The 17327-nt window shown below is 44.2% G+C and overlaps 1 protein-coding gene across 3 annotated transcripts in view; it reads left to right on the top strand.

The window, feature by feature from the left end:
• RGS6 (regulator of G protein signaling 6) overlaps nucleotides 1-17327 on the top strand; it is a 575129-nt gene that overhangs the window by 492962 nt on the left and 64840 nt on the right. For all 3 annotated transcript variants that reach the window (XM_067731476.1, XM_067731467.1, XM_067731459.1), the window contains exon 13: nucleotides 11579-11689. In XM_067731476.1, the coding sequence (XP_067587577.1) occupies nucleotides 11579-11689 (111 nt within the window). The remainder of the gene's footprint in view (nucleotides 1-11578; nucleotides 11690-17327) is intronic.

Here is a 17327-nt window from a genome sequence, read left to right as displayed (position 1 = left end):
TTAGCAGGAGATAAAGCAGCCTGGAGCCTTGCTCTCTGTCAGCAGCTCTGCAGGGGTGGAGACAGGGAGGTGGCACTGGCAGCTGGCCTTGGGTGCGACTGCTCTGCTCGCCAGAGGTGACAACTGAGCTATCTCAGGTGGGCGCCACTTCCCCTTGACGGATCTGGGTTCCCTGGGCCCGCTCCAGGTGATGGTGGTAATTAGCCAGAGGCCATCAGGCAAAGGACCGCAACCCCTTGAGAACAGGTGCACATCGTTTTTCACTTAGTTCCCTGAGAACTGAAATTGGGGAGAGGGCAGGAGGGCTGGTGATCATAAAGGTCCAGTTCTAAAAAAGGCAAGAGTCAAGGCTGGGCCAAAGGGTGCAGCCAGACCCAGCTGGGAAGAGAAAAAGGAAACTTTGCAAACGGAAGGAGCAGAACAGAACAATTTAGGGGGTGGGTGCGGAGCCAGTCATCTGGGTGTGGATTCTGCCTCTGCCATTTTCTAACTGTGCGACCTTGGGCAATTTGCTTCACCTCTCTCTGCCTCTGTTCCACCTCTTGAAAGGGGAGAGAGCAGTAGTACTTAACTAATAGGGTTCACGGGGGAATCCACGGCAAGAGCTTGATCCAGTGCTTGACACAGCGCATTCAATGAATGTGAACGATTGTTATTATTTTCCAGTGTGGTGCTTTGGCAAGGAGCGGAATTGCATGAACTAGGTGTGTGGTGTCCAGAGGAGCAGAGGGCAGGCCAAGGAATGAGGCTGGCCCCGCAGATGGCAGCTCTGTGTTAGTGCAATTCTTCCCACCCTCTCTCTTTGCAGTCTCCAGCACAGAGAGCCCCGCAGGCTGCCGAAGGCTGGCCCTGCAGCCTGCAATCTGTGTGTCTCCCCTGGGTGCCTCCTATGGCACCATTAACCCGGCACCTTTGAGGAAGGAGGGGCCGTATGTGAAGAGGTTGGCTCTTCTGCACAGACTTGCTTGGGTCATCCTGATTTCACCTATTTTGTCTCATTGTCCCTATGAGTGGTCAAATGTCCCCAAAATTGCAACATCATGGCAACCAAACTACATTTCCTGGAAGCAGCACAAAAGTCTGTCTGAAATGTCACCCAATTTTTGCTTCAGAAAGTATGGTCCCTGCACACACAGATGAATTTTCCAGATGAATAATGCTTAACACCTTAAGCTTTTCATTTTAACTGTGTTGAATGAAAATATTTCTTAAACATGCCCTTGCCTTCTTAAAGAAAGGACACTGCATTTCAGTTAAGTTTTCTGGATAACTCAGGGTCAGTGTTCTTATTTTGTGCTTTAAAACTCAGTCAGTGATCAGAATCAAGTGCCACAAAATGCTTCCCTTCCCCTAAACGGCCCCAGACCATTATGTTCTTTGAGTCTCTGTTTATGCTTTTTAGTTGCTGCTTTGTCTTCTTGTTCCCGTCAACATGGCTTATCTCCAGTAGCCCTTCTTCCTCGCTAAACAACTCCCGTTTCCAACCTGTACCAGGCCAGGTGTATCAGTTAGCTATTGCTGAGTAACAAACCGCCTAAAAAAAAGCCTGAAAACTGAGTGTCTTCAAACAATATGCATTTACTACTGGTCACATGTTTATGTCCCAGTCTGTGTGCTCACACGTCTATGTGCACATGTCTGTGTCCACTGGGCCACCCTCTTGTCTGCGTGCCTCCATGGATTGGGTTGGCTGCTCTACTGATCTTGCCTGGGGTCTCTCACATGCTTGGTTCAGCTGGTTTAGGATGACCTCAGCTGGGACCATTGGGCAGTCCTTCTCATGGTCTCCCATCCTCCAGCAGGCTAGTTTGACCTTGTTCACCTGGGGATAGTAGGAATCCAAGAGAGAGAGCAGAAGCATGCAAAGCTTCTTGAGGCTTGGAAGTGGCACTCTGACACTTGTGCTGCATTTTATTGACTAAAGCAAGTCACAATCTCAGATCAGATTCAAGAGCTGGGGAAATAGACTTCATTTTTAAAACTGATCTACGCACACCAGGAAATCAAATAATCAAGTTCTTTACTCTCCATCCTAAAGCAAGAGGAAAGAGTCTTCGTGAGGTGTGCTCTTCCAAATAACAGACAGTGAGCCTTGGGGCATAGAGTTTATTTCATTGTAGACTCTGCTCAGAGCCCCTTTTGGTCACTTATCTTACCTGTGTTTCCTCAGTAGTTGAAGTTGCCAAATAGATGAGGTCTTAGTCTTCTTTGCAAGAGTCCTCAAGGGGTCCACTTTTTATTCACCCCAGCCTTACAGCACTGGACAAACCAACTTTGAGAATGCAAAAATCTATATGTTTTAGTTCAAAATTGTCCGAAAAGTCTCTATATTTTGCTATGTTTCCCCACCCTTAGTGGCACTGAGCTCCAGCCGGTCACTGCCTGGATCACATCGTGCTGCCCCACATGGAAAGATGGCTTTGTGTCATTTTATAGCTGCTCCTGTACTCGGCTCATCCTTACCCCATCCCTGGGAGCCATTTGTGCATCACAGCTGACTGCTGAATTGAATTTTACCATCACCTTGCTTGAGCATGTCTGAGATCACTGCTGCACCCTGAAATTGGAGCTGGTTCCTCCTCTGCTTCCTGACCCTCTGTGATCATGAAATGTAATTAATGAAATGAGATAAGACAGCAAGGGACTGCATACCCTAAGGGTCTATTAAAAACATGCTAGGGTGATAGAGGTCCGTGAACTTAATGTCTAATGATAGTTTCAGGGAGGAATAAAAGGGACCCAAGAGGTCATTATGACATTGCTTTTATGTGATTCCAGACACCGCAGGGTCCTTGCTTCTCACGTTAGGTGATAGAAGAGAAACCATCAGAGGTAACACTGTAGCCAGGGTGACTGTATCCAGACCAAGATCTAGAAGGGTCGCAATACCTGGCCTGGTATATGCTCTTCTTTCTGAGGGGCTAAATTCACCTCCGTGTCCCTTCCCTCATCCTGAGTTTCTCTATTGTATATCTTTTCTCTGGGTGACCCATAATTAAGGAATTATTTCTTCATATTGTCTCTCCTCCCCATCTTCTCCAACGTGAAAAAAAATAGATGAATGAATTAATGAGAACCAAACTTTCTTCTTCTGTGTCTGAAGTGCTGCTCTGCTTTTCATTCCTTCCTAATCAGATGCTCTTCCTACCTGGTTCCCTTTTGTGCATCATCATTTAGAAAGTGCATATATCAAAGGGTGTGCAAATACACTCTCCTTTTCACCCCTTCTCACATTCAGTCTCAAGGTTTGCTTCCCGCTGAGAGGCCCCCAGTTTCCTAAGGAATCCAGTAGCACATTTGTGCTGTATTTCTAAAGTAAGAATGATGGTCGCTATCCCATAAGGTTTTGTATCCCATGCCTTTGTTTTCCTTGACTAATCATTTCCCACAGCTGCAAGCCGTCCCTCACTGCCCATTTTCCCTGGAGCCTAACTGTATCTTTCCATCTTCCCCTCACCTGCCTTGTAAACCAGATCCCACGTACATACTTCACTCTTGGGATGCTGTGTAGGGAAAACTCCAGTCTTCCTTTTCCTGTGTTTTTCCTTTACTCTGAAACTGCCACACTCACAGTACTTTTGAAAAATTTTTATTGGAGTCTAGTTGATTTACAGTGTTGTGTTAGTTTCAGGTGTACAGCAAAGTGAATCAGTTAAGCATGTGTATATATCCACTCTTTTTTAGATTCTTTTCCCATATAGGCCATTACGAAGTATTGAGTAGAGTTCCCTGTGCTCTACAGTAGGTCCTTATTAGTTATCTATCTTATATATAGCAGTGTGTCACAGTACTTCTGACACCAGATGTGTGGGGATTTTTCTCCTCACGCCAGGCAATTCTCTGACACCAGCTGGGTGTCCTACAATTTAACTCAATTCTGACACTCTACCTGGAAATAGTGTAAGATCCCACAAGTTAAGATCTCAATCCCGTAAGACAGCTCCCAACTCAGTTCAGATGCCAGTCATAGTAGGTTCCTGGGTTACCCACAACTTCTGTCCAACTTGGCTACAAATCAGAGGTTCCCACAACCCGTTCCTTGGGTTTGATTAATCTGTAGAGTGTCTCACAGAACTCAGGGAAACACTTACTTACACTTACCAGTTTATTAAAGGATATGATAAAGGATACAGACGAACAGCCAGACAAAGAGATACACAGGGTGAGGTCTGGGAGGGTCCCAAGCACAGGAGCTTCTGTCCCTGTGGAGTTGGGGTGCGTCACCCTCCCCGTGTAGATATGTTCACCAACTGGAAGCTCTCTGGATCCCGTACTATGGGGATTGTTTGGAGGCTTCCTCATGTAGGCATGATCAATTATTAATTCCATGTCCAGACTTTCTCCCTTCTCAAGAGAATGGGGCGTGGGCCTAAAAGCTCCAAGCTTCTAATCATGGCTTGATCTTTCTGGTGACCAGCCCCATCCAGGAGCCATCCATAAGCCCACCCAGAGTCACCTTATTAGAACAAAAGACTCCTCTATCACTCAGGAGATTACAAGGGTTTCAGGAGCTCTGTGTCAGGGACCGGGGTCAAAACCCAAACATTGAACGGGGTTTGCAGGGTTTAGAGATGGGAGGGGGCCATGAGCCAAGGAATGCAGCCTGCTTCTAAAAGGTAGAAAAGGCAAAGAAATGGATTCTCCCCTAAAGCCTCCAGAAGGAACACAGTCCTGCTGACACCTTGATTTCAGCCCAGCAAAACCCACTTCAGGCTTCTGACCCTTCGAACTGGAAGGTAATACATTTGTGTCATTTTAAGCCACTAAGTATGTGCCAATTTGTTACAGCAGCCATTAGAAACTAATACAGTACCGAATCTCTCCCTTTGTCTTAGAATCTCAAGAAGATCGAACTGCACATCCTCCTTTCTAAAGCGTGTGCATTTCCGAGTCCCTTGCTGATCAAAAATTCCTGTTATACCCCTGAGAGGTATATAAGTAATTCTGATGATTCAATACATCCTAATTCTACCAATAAGACAGAACATTGAAAATACATATGCCCATATAATTTTACTGTTTCCTTTACCAAGCCTCTAACCAACTTTATTTATGTAACTGTACCTTAACAAAATAGCTTTTCCTCTTCCTACAGTAAATTTCCCTGCTGACCAATGCTGGCTACCACTGGCACTGGCTGACTGATTGGTGATCCTACTGACGAGCTGCTGCCTTGGTGCAGACTGTCGGGCGTTTCTGCAGGAAGTTCTTAGCTCTTTCTTCATGTGGTCCTCCACTTATATCCTGGATACCTGCCTGGACCCTGCTCTGAGAAGGCAGGACGTAGGGCTAGGTCATAGGAACATCTTCATTCACGCTTAATGCCTATTACCTAGTCATATCTTGTGCCCCTGTGTGCTTACAAAATCCCACCTCGGGCTCTCGACCACTTCTCTTGAACTAACATCTCCATTAAATCTCACCACCTCTCCTCCAGCCGCTCCTCTGAATAGCCCCAAATTTCTCTAAAAGAGACCTGGCTTGTGATGCACAGCTGCTCTCTGGCCATTTCAGCCTCTGCTGCCGTGGGCTGGGCAGTGGACCGCTGCCTTCATTGCCTTTCCTGCAGCAGAAGGCAGCCGCGTGCAGTCTCCTCGAGTGCCCGAGTACAGCTGACTCCTGAGTAACTCGGGAGTTAGGGATATGACCATCATGCACTTGAAAATTATATAAAGTATAATTGGCCCTCCACATCCATTGTTCTTGCCATCCATTTCTGCATCTGTGAATTCAACCAATCGTGTAGTACTGTGGTATCTACTATTGAAAAAATCCGCCTACAGGTGGACCAGTGTGGTGCAAACCCATGTCGTTCAGGGGTCAACTGTACTCACCCAGCCCCTCCTGAGCCTCCCCGCTGTCCCCTTGCCCCAGGCGCTCATTCCTGGGTCCGGGACCTGACCTGGCTGGTTGGACCTGGCTTCCCAGGTAGGAGGCGTGGCCACGTGCAAGGTCTAATAATACATAGGCTGGCGGGTGCAGGGGTGTCTACTGGGAAAACCTCCAGCCTGTCTCACAGAAATCTGAGGCAGGGCGGGGGAAGATGGGGAGGAAAATTTTTTCCCATCCCTACGTTTTACTTCTGGGAAATCCACTTCTGGTTAAGAAATGTTTTTTCCTCATAACTTGTAACTAACTAGTTAGATGAAGGCCCAGCCTTTGCCTTGGGCTGCTCAAGTAGAAGTCCTTTATTAGAGACACAGTGTCACCCGAGGCTGAGGTCGCTGGAACAGCCAGAGGCAGACATCCGGGAGGACAAAGGGGTCACAGCTGAGCAGAGCCCCATGGACTACACACTCCCTCTCAGATTTTGAGAACACTGTGGGTGCCCGAATGCTTCATAATCAGGAAAGCCCCCAACACCCCATCATGCCTCAGACACTCTGGAGCATCTCAGTGTAGCCTGTCATCCCTTGAATAGGATTTAGGTTACCTGCTGCTGGTTTGTTACTGTGTCCATCTGAACAGAGGAGTCAGGTGTCAACTGTGCCTTCCCCATCCTCACATCCAGGTGCTTTCACATTCCTTGCAGTGGGTTGAATAGAGAAAAGATATGTGCAACCCTAACCCACGGAACCCGGGAATGAATGTGACCTTATTTAGGAAAAGAGTCTTTGCAGAAGATCTTGAGATGAGATCATTCTGGATTATCCAGGTAGATCCTAAATCTAATGACAAGTGTGCTGATAAGAGAGAGAAGGGGAGAAGACACAGACATGTCTTCACAGAAGGCCGTGTGGAGACAGAGGCAGAGATTGGAGTGATCCAGCCACAAGCCAGTGGTCAGTCACCTAAAGCCGCCAGAAGCTGGAAGAGGCGAGGAAGATACTCCCCTAGAGACTTCAGAGGGAAACATGGCCTCAATTTCAAAATTCTAGCCTCCAGAAGTGAGAGAATACACTTCTGTTGTTTTAAACCACCAATTTTGTGGTAATTTGTTTCCTAGTAACGCTAAGAAACTGATATATTCCTGAATGTGCAAACCCATTTCTTTCAGGAAGAATGAAATTAGCCCAAGTGGCAAAGGGGTAACTCCCCTTGGAGCTGTCACAGCACCAAATTATTGCCTGATCCCTCCTGCCACGGTGCTCACTTAGAGCTCCCTTCCCTTTCCTTCTTACCTGAGATGCTGCATGGCTCATACGGATGAAGCCTCGCTCACACTAGATGCACATCCAGCAGGAGGTTTACAGGACGGTGGGCCTGCGCTGCATGTGGTGGTTGCAGTCATCTATCTCCCAGTTCTTGGGTACTTGGAAGACTCTTGAAATGCTTTCCTATTATTTTTTGTCAAATGGTCCTGAGTACTCATCAAGGCCATTATGTAACATATGGTGAACTTGACAAAGTTCAGTTCAATGGCTCAGCCCACAGCTAGAAGCAAGGTTTTTCAACTTAGACCAATGCTCCTCCCACCCCGCAGGGCGACGGTCCACGCCTGGGACAGTGAGAACGTTGTGAGATGTTAGGAAGCCTGCGACCGAATTTAAAACCAAGAGTATCACAGGCTCCTTCATCTTCATTTGATGAATTAAATATCCTGTGTCCTGAGCCTCTCAGAAAATTGAAGAACGGGATGCGGTGCTTTGCAGACATTAATGTGCATATGAATTACCTGGCCAATTTTACTACCAATGCAGATTCTGACTTGTAGGTCTGGATGGGGCCTGAGCTTCTGCATTTCTTACAAGCTCCCAGGTGATGCCCCTGCTGCTGGTTTGTGGACCACATTTTGAGTAGCAATGAGATGGAGCTGCCAGTGAATTTCTTCACATTCTCAGAAGTAAGCTACTTGGCCATGCTTGCCCTTTGCCATTCAGTAGCAGGCATTGTGGCTCTGAATCTGCCATTGCAGAGGAAACTGGTGACACTCAAGCTGGTGATGCTTAGGGAAAAGTTTTATTGTAGATCGATAACCGTAAAAATATTCATATCTTTGGGCCCAATAATTCCACTTATGGATGTTAATTCTAAATAAATAACCCAAAAGATGGAAAAACCTTTCTGAACAATCGTGTTCTACTCTAGCCAGCACTACATATACTAAAAAAAAGAAATTAGAAGTCTATGTCCAATATAAAGCAAATTATTATATAAATTATAATAAATTCATTCAAGGTAATATTGTGGATGTACGTTAGTCTTCTCTCCCTTCCCAAAAGTAACATGTCACTAAAGGAATGAAAATGGTATGAACTCACAAGGTCAACAAATGAATGGATTAACAGTTTCCACACATTTTTCCAAGGTCAAAAGTATAAAGAATTGGGGAGCATGACTGCAGACCTCTGTCTCTGTTTGTAATGTTGTTTCTTTTTATTGGGTGGTGAGTACAAGGGTGATACTCTTACAGTTTTTATGCCTTTCTGAATGCAAGAAATATTTCAAAATTTAATAAAAAAGAAAGTGAATGGGGACATGTGAAAAACATTATGACCTCCATGTTAGGGGTGGGAGAATTATAACAAAACCAATTTGCCCAACAAAATCTGGCTTTGGCTCTTGAAGGCACCAGGGACAATGGAAGGCAAGAAGGAGGCATGGGGATAACCCCAGGGGAATGGGTAGTCTGTCTCCGGAGCTTTTGGAATCCCTCGATCCGTGCCGCATGAGGAGACCCTCTCTCCCCTCTTACCACCACCATGGGAGATGGGCACTTTATTCTCCAGAGAAACTGAGTCACATCAGCTCAGAACTCAGGCACATCATATTATGAAGGGCCAGCTGAAAGCAAGAGAATTCCTGAGCGAGCTGTGTACTGAGCTGTGGGACCCTCTACCACTCCCCTGTCCTGCTCTCAGCCCTCCAGGAGCCAGATGTAGATGCCCATGGGTAAGAGACTGGCAAACTACAACCAATGGGCCACATCCACTCCCTATGTTTGCAAATAAAGTTTTACTGAAACACAGTCACATGCATTTATTCATGGATTGTCTATGGCTATTCTTGTTCTACAACAGAAGAGCAGAACAGTTGCAACAGACACCATCTGGTCTGCCAAGCCTAAAATATTTACTATCTGGGTCTTGCAGAAAAATATTTGCCTACCACTGCTCTAGAGCAAAGTAGATATCCCCCGAGGAAGGACTCCAGATCTCTCACGTGGAGCTTTAGTGAAATGACAGGCAAGCTGCCCTGACCCGACAACGAAGCCCATCAGTTGGCAGATCCTGTCCACACACACACTAAGCCTCCAAGCAGGTTTTAGTCCCTCACTTTTAAGCACAAATGGATGTCCAGTGATGTTCCAGACTCTCGGAGGGAGCCCCAACACAAAGGAGTGTGATCAGAACAAACAAACAGGAAAAGGGACTTGGAGGAACCAAAAACTATTCAAGAAACAAAAGAAACTGACAATAAAAATATAGATTTAACATCCTCAGAGATATGAGAAGGTATTTCATCCATAAAACAAGAACTAGATACTATGATAAACAAGAGTGAACTCTGGGGTTTCCCTGGTGGCGCAGTGGTTGAGAATCTGCCTGCTAATGCAGGGGACACAGGTTCGAGCCCTGGTCTGGGAAGATCCCATGTGCTGCGAAGCAGCTGGACCTGTGAGCCACAACTACTGAGCCTGCGCGTCTTGAGCCTGTGCTCCGCAACAAGAGAGGCTGCGACAGTGAGAGGCTCGCGCATCGCGATGAAGAGTGACCCCTGCTTGCCAAAACTAGAGAAAGCCCTCGCACAGAAACAAAGATCCAACACACCCAAAAATAAATAAATAAATAAATAAATAAATAAATAAATAAAAGCCAAGCATTTGAAGCCCTTTAAAAAAAAAAAAGAGTGAACTCTGGAAACGTAAGAAAGTGATAGTCCAAACTGAAAAAAATAAAGACAAAGTTCAGAAGAACCATGAGACAAAAAGACAAGAGGATGAAAATTTAGGAGGGAAAATTTAGGAATATTGGATTATCAATTCCAATATTTAATTTAAAAGAATTATGAAAAGAGAAAACAGAGGAAATGAAGGTTATGAAATTAGCAAAGAACTACCATAAGATTTCTGGGAATTTTGTCTTTTTACCTATGGATTGTCCGTTGTGCCTGGCACGGTGAATAAAAACTACCGGCAAGGGTCATGGTGAAATTTGAGAGCATTACAGCAATAAAGAGAAGACTTTAAGCTTCCAGAGGGAAGAGAAACTAAACAAAAGAACAAAAATTAAAATGGATTCAGACTTCTCAACAGCAGCATAGCACTGGATATCAAAAAAAGTAAAGCAATGCCTTCAAAATTGTGAAAGAAAATGATTTTTAACCTAGGGTTCTATGTCCAGCACTGTCAGTCAAGTGTAAAGATAAAAAGAAAACATTTTTAGACCTGCAAGGACTCAAAATATTTAGCTCTTATGCATCCTTTCTTAGGAACTACTAAAGGATGTGCTTCAACACAACCAGGAGGTAAAGCCAATAGACAGACGTGGAATCCAGGAAACTGGGGCTGTAACATAGATGTGAAGGAAGGCCCAGGATGATGGTTCTGCATCAAGCCTATAGAGCAAACAGTCCAGATTCGAGCAAGAGGACTCCAGACTTTGGGGAGAGGGCCTCCAGGAGACAGGGAGACAACCCTGCTTGATTATCTGATGTGTTTAAGATGTGAAACATTATTGCTAGATGTTTTACAGATTTGTTAGAACACTTGGAAAAGGTAATATGCTACTTAGCTCAGCAGCAGACAGTCTTTACCCGGTTTAATAATGTGGACACTGACTGTTGATTTAACAAAAAGTGTTATATTTGGAGGATCATGGGAGGAAATGTGGAGTGAGTCGGGGGGACTGGTAAGTAGAAAGTTAATCCTTGTCTAAAATTGATAATCAAGAGCAGCTATAAAAACGTATAATTTAGAAATATACAGGTAAATGCTAAAAGAAATAAGGACTGAAAGTAAGTGCCTCTGTGAGAAGGGATAGGAGAAAACATTGCTATTGCTTTTTTGTAAAAGAAATCATTTAGTACTATTTTATTGTTTTAACTATCGACATGCATTTTGATAAAATTGAAACTTTGTTTAAAAAGATTATGTGGCTATTTAAATTCTGTGGCTGTTTAACTAGAAAAACTAAGTTACTTTTTGGAAAAATGTTTATAATATGTTAACTCCTTTCGGTCTGCCAGGATTTTAAAGTCTTTACAATAAAGAAGTCCTCCAGTTGAGAATGATGCACTGGCAGCCTAGAAAAACTGTAGCATCCTTTGTGTGCCCCAGATGCCTTGAGATCTGTAGTCCATGTGGGAGGACGAGACATAGGCAGGCTTGGACCAGTGTATCAGTAAAGCTAGCATAACCGGGGGAGGATGCACCAAGGTTCAGCGAAAGAGTTAAGTGGGAAAAAGATATAAAATGCACGTGTGTACTGTGACTGCAATAATGCGAAAACAGTATGTTCATCATGAGAAGGGAGCAGGGACAAATGAAAACAGTTGGATTTGTTGGAAGTGGCAGTGAAGGTAAATTTTTTCCCTTTAACTTGAAATTATATGAAGACTGATACAATGTTTGTGTAAAGCAGAATACACGCTTTTATAGGAAATCAGTGGCATTCTTGGCTCTGCTTCCCTCCTGCAGCTTAATTGCTTACACAGAACAGTATGTGGAATATGACCCTTTGGTCACGCCAGCTGAGCCGTCCAATCCCTGGATCAGTGACGATATTGCTTTATGGGACATAGAGATGAGGTAAAAAAAAAAAATGTTTTAATGTTTGGGAGTGCGGGGGGCAATGCATGAGATCATGAAATTATGTTACACCCTATCTTAATTTGACTCTTTTTATCAATAGAACAGAAACCCCTCAAGTAACCACCCAACTGGATTCCTTACCCATGGTTTCTGCCTCCTAATAGCTTTGTACATGGATCCTTTGTGGCTTCCCTCTGACCTCTCTATGACCCTGTAGATGTCATGATAACTGGGACAGTCCTTCACATTTCCTAGTTCTGATTGCTAGAGGGCAAGAATCTGTGGGTCAGTTTAGCTTTTATACATTAGCAGCAGCAACAATAATAGCTAGCCCTTACTCTGTGCTGGCCACACAGTAAGTGTCTTCCCCTGAATCCCCACAAGAGGTAAACATTATTATTCTCACAATTGAACAGATGGGGAACTGAAGCACAGAGGAGTTAGTGAACTTGCTCAAGGTCACACAGCAAGTAGGTGGCAGAGTTAGGATTAGAACCCCGGCAGAGGGCTCCAGAGCTGTGGTTTTCATCACTCTGCTCTTCTGGAATAGCGGGCAGCAATGGTTCCATCCCATAGCTCCTTATCGATGAGAGAAGCTAGTGTGTTTGCTTAGTAGCTGAGGAACCGAAGCCCAGGGAGACTTAGACCACGTTCACGATTACAAAAGGAAACCCAGTGTGGTGTGCCTTTGTACCCTCTGCCCCTCGGTGAGACAACTCTTTATTTGTTCTTCATTTCTTTATCTCTCTCTCTCATTCACTTTCATTCTTGCTCTTTTTCTGGCTTCTTTTCTTAAAATGGAAAACCTTATAAGGAGTAATAGAAGTCATAGACGCTTCTTATAAAAAGTTCAAACTGTCCAGATGGGCATAACAAAGCAAACTCTTTCTCCCTCCAGCCCAATCTCATTTTCCAGAAGGAGCCTTTGTTAATAGTCTAATGCCATGATTCCCAAACTGCACCAGGGCACTCTAGGCTGCTGCAGGGAACTCACAGGGTTCCCACGGGACATTCTAAATCTTTGAGGGAAACACAGTGATGTTCAACCCATGTCAGATACTGTGTAGACGATTAGCTTATGGTCGTTCACCATTCTCAACATTAGATCACATTACATTCCTTCCAGTGATGTCATATCTTTGCAAATCTGGGTTTTCGGGGCAGTTGTTGTGATAAAAAGCAAGTACTGGACAAAAATCAACATGGACTAGGAAATGAGGGGGCAGGTCCAGTCTGATTCCAAAGTTTGAGAAGATGTGCAGTACTCCACAGCACACACACGGTCATTAGGAATGAAGTAAACATATTATTTTTTCTTTCAATTTATATGTATTTCAAATAGCTATTGTTAGGACATAGGTACATATTACGCTCTTTGACTTTTTAAGGAAAAAAAAACTGTTAAGGTTTTTGTTGTTGTTTTGGCCCAGGGGCTCCATGAAAAACTTAGTGAGACATTAAGAGCACCATGAACTAAGGAAGAGTGAAAACCTTTGACTTACTGTCTATCCCTTTAGATCTGTTTGTATATACAATATCATATTCTTTTGGATAAATAGGTCCTTTACATATACATTGTCCCATAATTTTTTAATTAACAATATATCATGGCAATCTTTCCAGGTAAACACGTATAGATCCGCCTATGCTTTTTAATAGTTACATCATGTCCACTTACATAATTGTAGTGTAATTTATTTAACTAATGCCCAGGTCATAACACTTCGCCCGCAGCCATCTTGCCCCAAACTTGGGAGCGCCCTCGTCCCTCCCAGAGCATCTCTCCCTCACCCTCATGCTCAGGGCGGATGTGGGCATGCAGGTGGCAAGGGCCCTGCCTCCGCCCCCGCAGCCCACCCAGCAATTGCCCCCTTCTCGCCCTGGGGCCCAGGATGTAGGTATCGTACAAAGGTTTCTAAATCCCTTCTTTTCTATGCACCTTTTTATTTAAGAGGGTGGGATCCCATGTGGGAACCCCCCACGATAAAGTTTGTCACTGTTTGGGAAAAAAAGTATTTAGGTTATAACCTTTTGTTGTTGTTGTTAACATAAACAGTGATACAAGGAACATCCTATGCACAAGTCCAATTATTTCTTCAGGATAAATGTCCAGTGTTGGAATTGCTAAGAATGGTATGCATATTTTAATTTTAGTTCATATGGCTAGATTCCCCTGGAGCAAAACAATAACAACTTTTTTCATGCCCTCAGCTTAAAAGTGCCCATTTCCCCACATCCTTACCAACCCAAGCATTATCAAGTTTTTTTATCTCTGCAAATCTGACAGATGAAAATAAAAATATTTTACTTTTATTTCTTTGTTAACATACTTGAGAATCTTTTCTCGTGATTACTAGATACTCACTTTTCTTTCGTGGCTTGCCTGTTTTTGTGTTTTTTGCCCATTTTTCTAGTATGTTTTGCCTTAGACTTTGGGATAGAAAACAGTCACATTTACTCGGATCATATAGTTAATCTTTTTCCTGATAGTTTATGTTTTCTGAATCTAATTTTTCTTCTTGTTTCTGTTTCTCTTCCTTGACTTTTGCTTTATTAATCAAGTTTTGTATTAGTTTTTGTTACTCTAGTTTCTAGTCTAGTCATACTTTTAAGGGGTTTATTTTAAAATGTCATTGCTTCAAGCAAATAATAATGAAGTATAAAAAATGAAAACTAGAAGTTTTTCTTTACCTCCTCCAAATCCCGTTCTTCCCCAGAGCTTTGTTAACCTGATATATAGATATATAGATATATATAGATATAGATATAGATATAGATACTTCTTTTTTAAAATCATTATTTTTGTCTGCGTTGGGTGTTCGTTGCTGCGTGTGGGTTTTCTCTAGTTGTGGCAAGCGGGGGCTACTCTTCACTGCGGTGCATGGGCTTCTCGTTGCGGTGGCTTCTCTTGTGACAGAGCACGGGCTCTAGGTACACAGGCTTCAGTAGTTGTGGCACACGGACTCTAGAGCACAGGCTCAGTAGTTGTGGCGCATGGGCTTAGTTGCTCTGCAGCATGTGGGATCTTCCCGGACCAGGAATCAAACCCATGTCGCCTGCATTGGCAGGCGGATTCTTAACCACTACGCCACCAGGGAAGTCCCAACCTGATATATTTGAAACTAACACTTTGAGACATATTTCTCAATCAACATTAAAAGAATATAGTATGTAGATGGGTATCTTCTTTCTAATATTTCTGACATGCCCTCGGTAGTCCCTTTGATCGGATCCAAGAACTTAAATCTTTCTTTAACTTGGGTCCCCTTCCTTCCTTCCTTCCTTTCTTCCTCCCTTCCTTGCTTCCTTCCTTGCTTCCTTCCTTCCTTCCTCCCTTCCTTGCTTCCTTCCTTGCTTCCTTCCTTCTTCCTTCTTCCTTCTTCCTTCCTTCCTTTCTTTCAATTATTGCTACACTTTTCTCCATTCTCCCCTCTCTTTTCAGGAAATCCTTTTGTAGGAATTCTGGTCATGTGGGGTGTAGCAGCCCTATCTCTTTTCTCTACTATTTTTCCATCTCTTCGTCTTTTTATTCTATATTCAAGGATAGAATTCCTTGAATTACTCTTCAGAGTCACCAGTTTCAATGGTGTCCATTCTGTGATTTTATACTTTAATGAGTTTTTCTTTTCCTACGAAGTGTTGAGAAGAGTGGTTGACAACCGTGCTTTTTATTTCCAAGGATCTGTAATATTTCTTGGACTACTTGTTCTTAGTAGCCTGCTCTGTTCTAGTGATGTTTATCCTCTTGAATCGCCCTGAGGATGGGATACAGATGTTTTTTCATATCTTCCCTCTATTTCTACCACTTAGTCTATTTCACAGGGTATCATCGATCAGAGAATCATTGTTTCTGTTCATTGTCTCATTACTCCAATCACTGTTCAGAGCAGATCAGTCCTTTCAGAGACCCAGAAATTTGGGGTACTGCTGGTTTTCATAAATGAAGGTCTTGACTTTCAACTTTTGCCATACATTAGAACCACCTGGAGAGCTTATTTTAAAAAATACCAATGTCCAGTCCCGTCCCGAGGTCAATTAAGTCAGAATTTCTGGCAGTGGGGCGTTTTTTTCTTACTTTTATGCTAATGTACAGCCCTGGTCCAGATGGACTATACCAGTAGCTGATGAGGTTCCCTCAATAATTGTTTGGGAGGCTGGTTCTCAAACCACGGGGTACATCAGAATCACCTGCAGGTGTTCATTCAAATACAGATGCCCCAGGGTGGTTCTGGGTGCCTATATTTTTAGCAAGCCTTCTGAGTGATTCTGAGGCACAGCACAGGTTGAGAAATCCTGGTGTGGCTCCTGAGTTCCCCTGACCTGGGGCAGGCTCTCCTCTGGTCACGTGGCTGTACGGCCTCACCTGAGTGTATTAATGGGAGGAGGGCACAGGTAAATCAGCGGGGTTCTCCTCTGGGTTCTGGACATATGGTCCAAGAACAGACTGAAAGACTGGGTCCTCCCTGGAAGTGGGATGGGTGGCTGCGGGGGTCCGTGGGTGGTTGAGCCCCAACTTTCCTTAGCCCAACGTCCCTGCAGCCAAGCGTGCTACTGTGTTTCAGGCCCTGATTGGTTTTCTGAAGTTCTTCAGTTTCCTCTCCGTGGTGCTTCCCAAGAAGGCCACCCTTTCTCCCTTCTGCTGAGGGATCTTAGGGACACCCAGATAGATCTGCAGAAACCTATGAGAAGTAGGGGAAAACCTCAGCATCTTTCGAAGTCTCCCTGCCTTGCTGAGATGTTTTTCCCATCCATATTTGCTGTACCACCCCTAGGTTACAGAGGTACCACCCCTAGGTTACAGAGGTACCACCCCTAGGTTACAGAGGCATCACCCTCTGGCTTTACTGCCCACATGAGAAGCTGGCCAGAAAACACCCCCCTTTACTTAGGAGACCCTCTCTGCCCCAGGGAGCCTGTGTCCCATATTTCTGAGTTTATTCCCTGTGTCCCCTGTTCAGTGCCCACCAACTGCCTCTACGTCCAGTCCTGCTGCCCAAGGCTTGGGGTTTTCCCAGACTTATGCTGGGGACACTAAGTTACTTTATTTCCAGATGGCCCCACTAGAAGCATAGGCGGCCCTCAATCAGCTTTGTCACCAGTTCCGTGAGTCCAACTGCTTCATACCTTCACGAAATTCCTCAGCGTTTGTCATCTGCTGGTAGGAAATTTCTTTGCCTCTACACACTATGTTTTGTCTTGTTTTTTAGTATTTCATGGAACTCCAGGCTCTTGCCTGTTCCCTCTTCCTGGACCACTTCCGCAGACCCTCACACAGCTGACTTCCCTTCTCATTCAAGTCTCACTCAGCATTGGTGTCCCTTCCTCAGAAAGGTCTTCTCCTAAATGGAAAAAGAATTTGAAGAAGAATAGATGCATGTATATGTAAAAAAAGAAGAAAGGTCTTCTATGACCACTCAATCTGTAGTGGTCACCCCATCCATCCAGTCACTCTATATCCCATCCTCCCCCTGGTTCTCTTTCTAGATAAGACTTAAAATTATTTTAGTGCCTTGACCCCTGTCTGGCACATAGTAGGTACTCAAAAGGTATAGGTTGGATGGAGGATAGGTGGAGAAGTGACCATTCTGTTGGACATTTCGTTGGTATTTGGGAAAGGAGGAGAGGTAAGTGCATG

Source organism: Pseudorca crassidens, chromosome 1 (genome assembly GCF_039906515.1).
Source record: "Pseudorca crassidens isolate mPseCra1 chromosome 1, mPseCra1.hap1, whole genome shotgun sequence".
Lineage (NCBI taxonomy): Eukaryota > Metazoa > Chordata > Mammalia > Artiodactyla > Delphinidae > Pseudorca > Pseudorca crassidens.
Note: the sequence above shows the minus strand (reverse complement) of the source record. Positions and strands in the feature narration are given on the sequence as shown.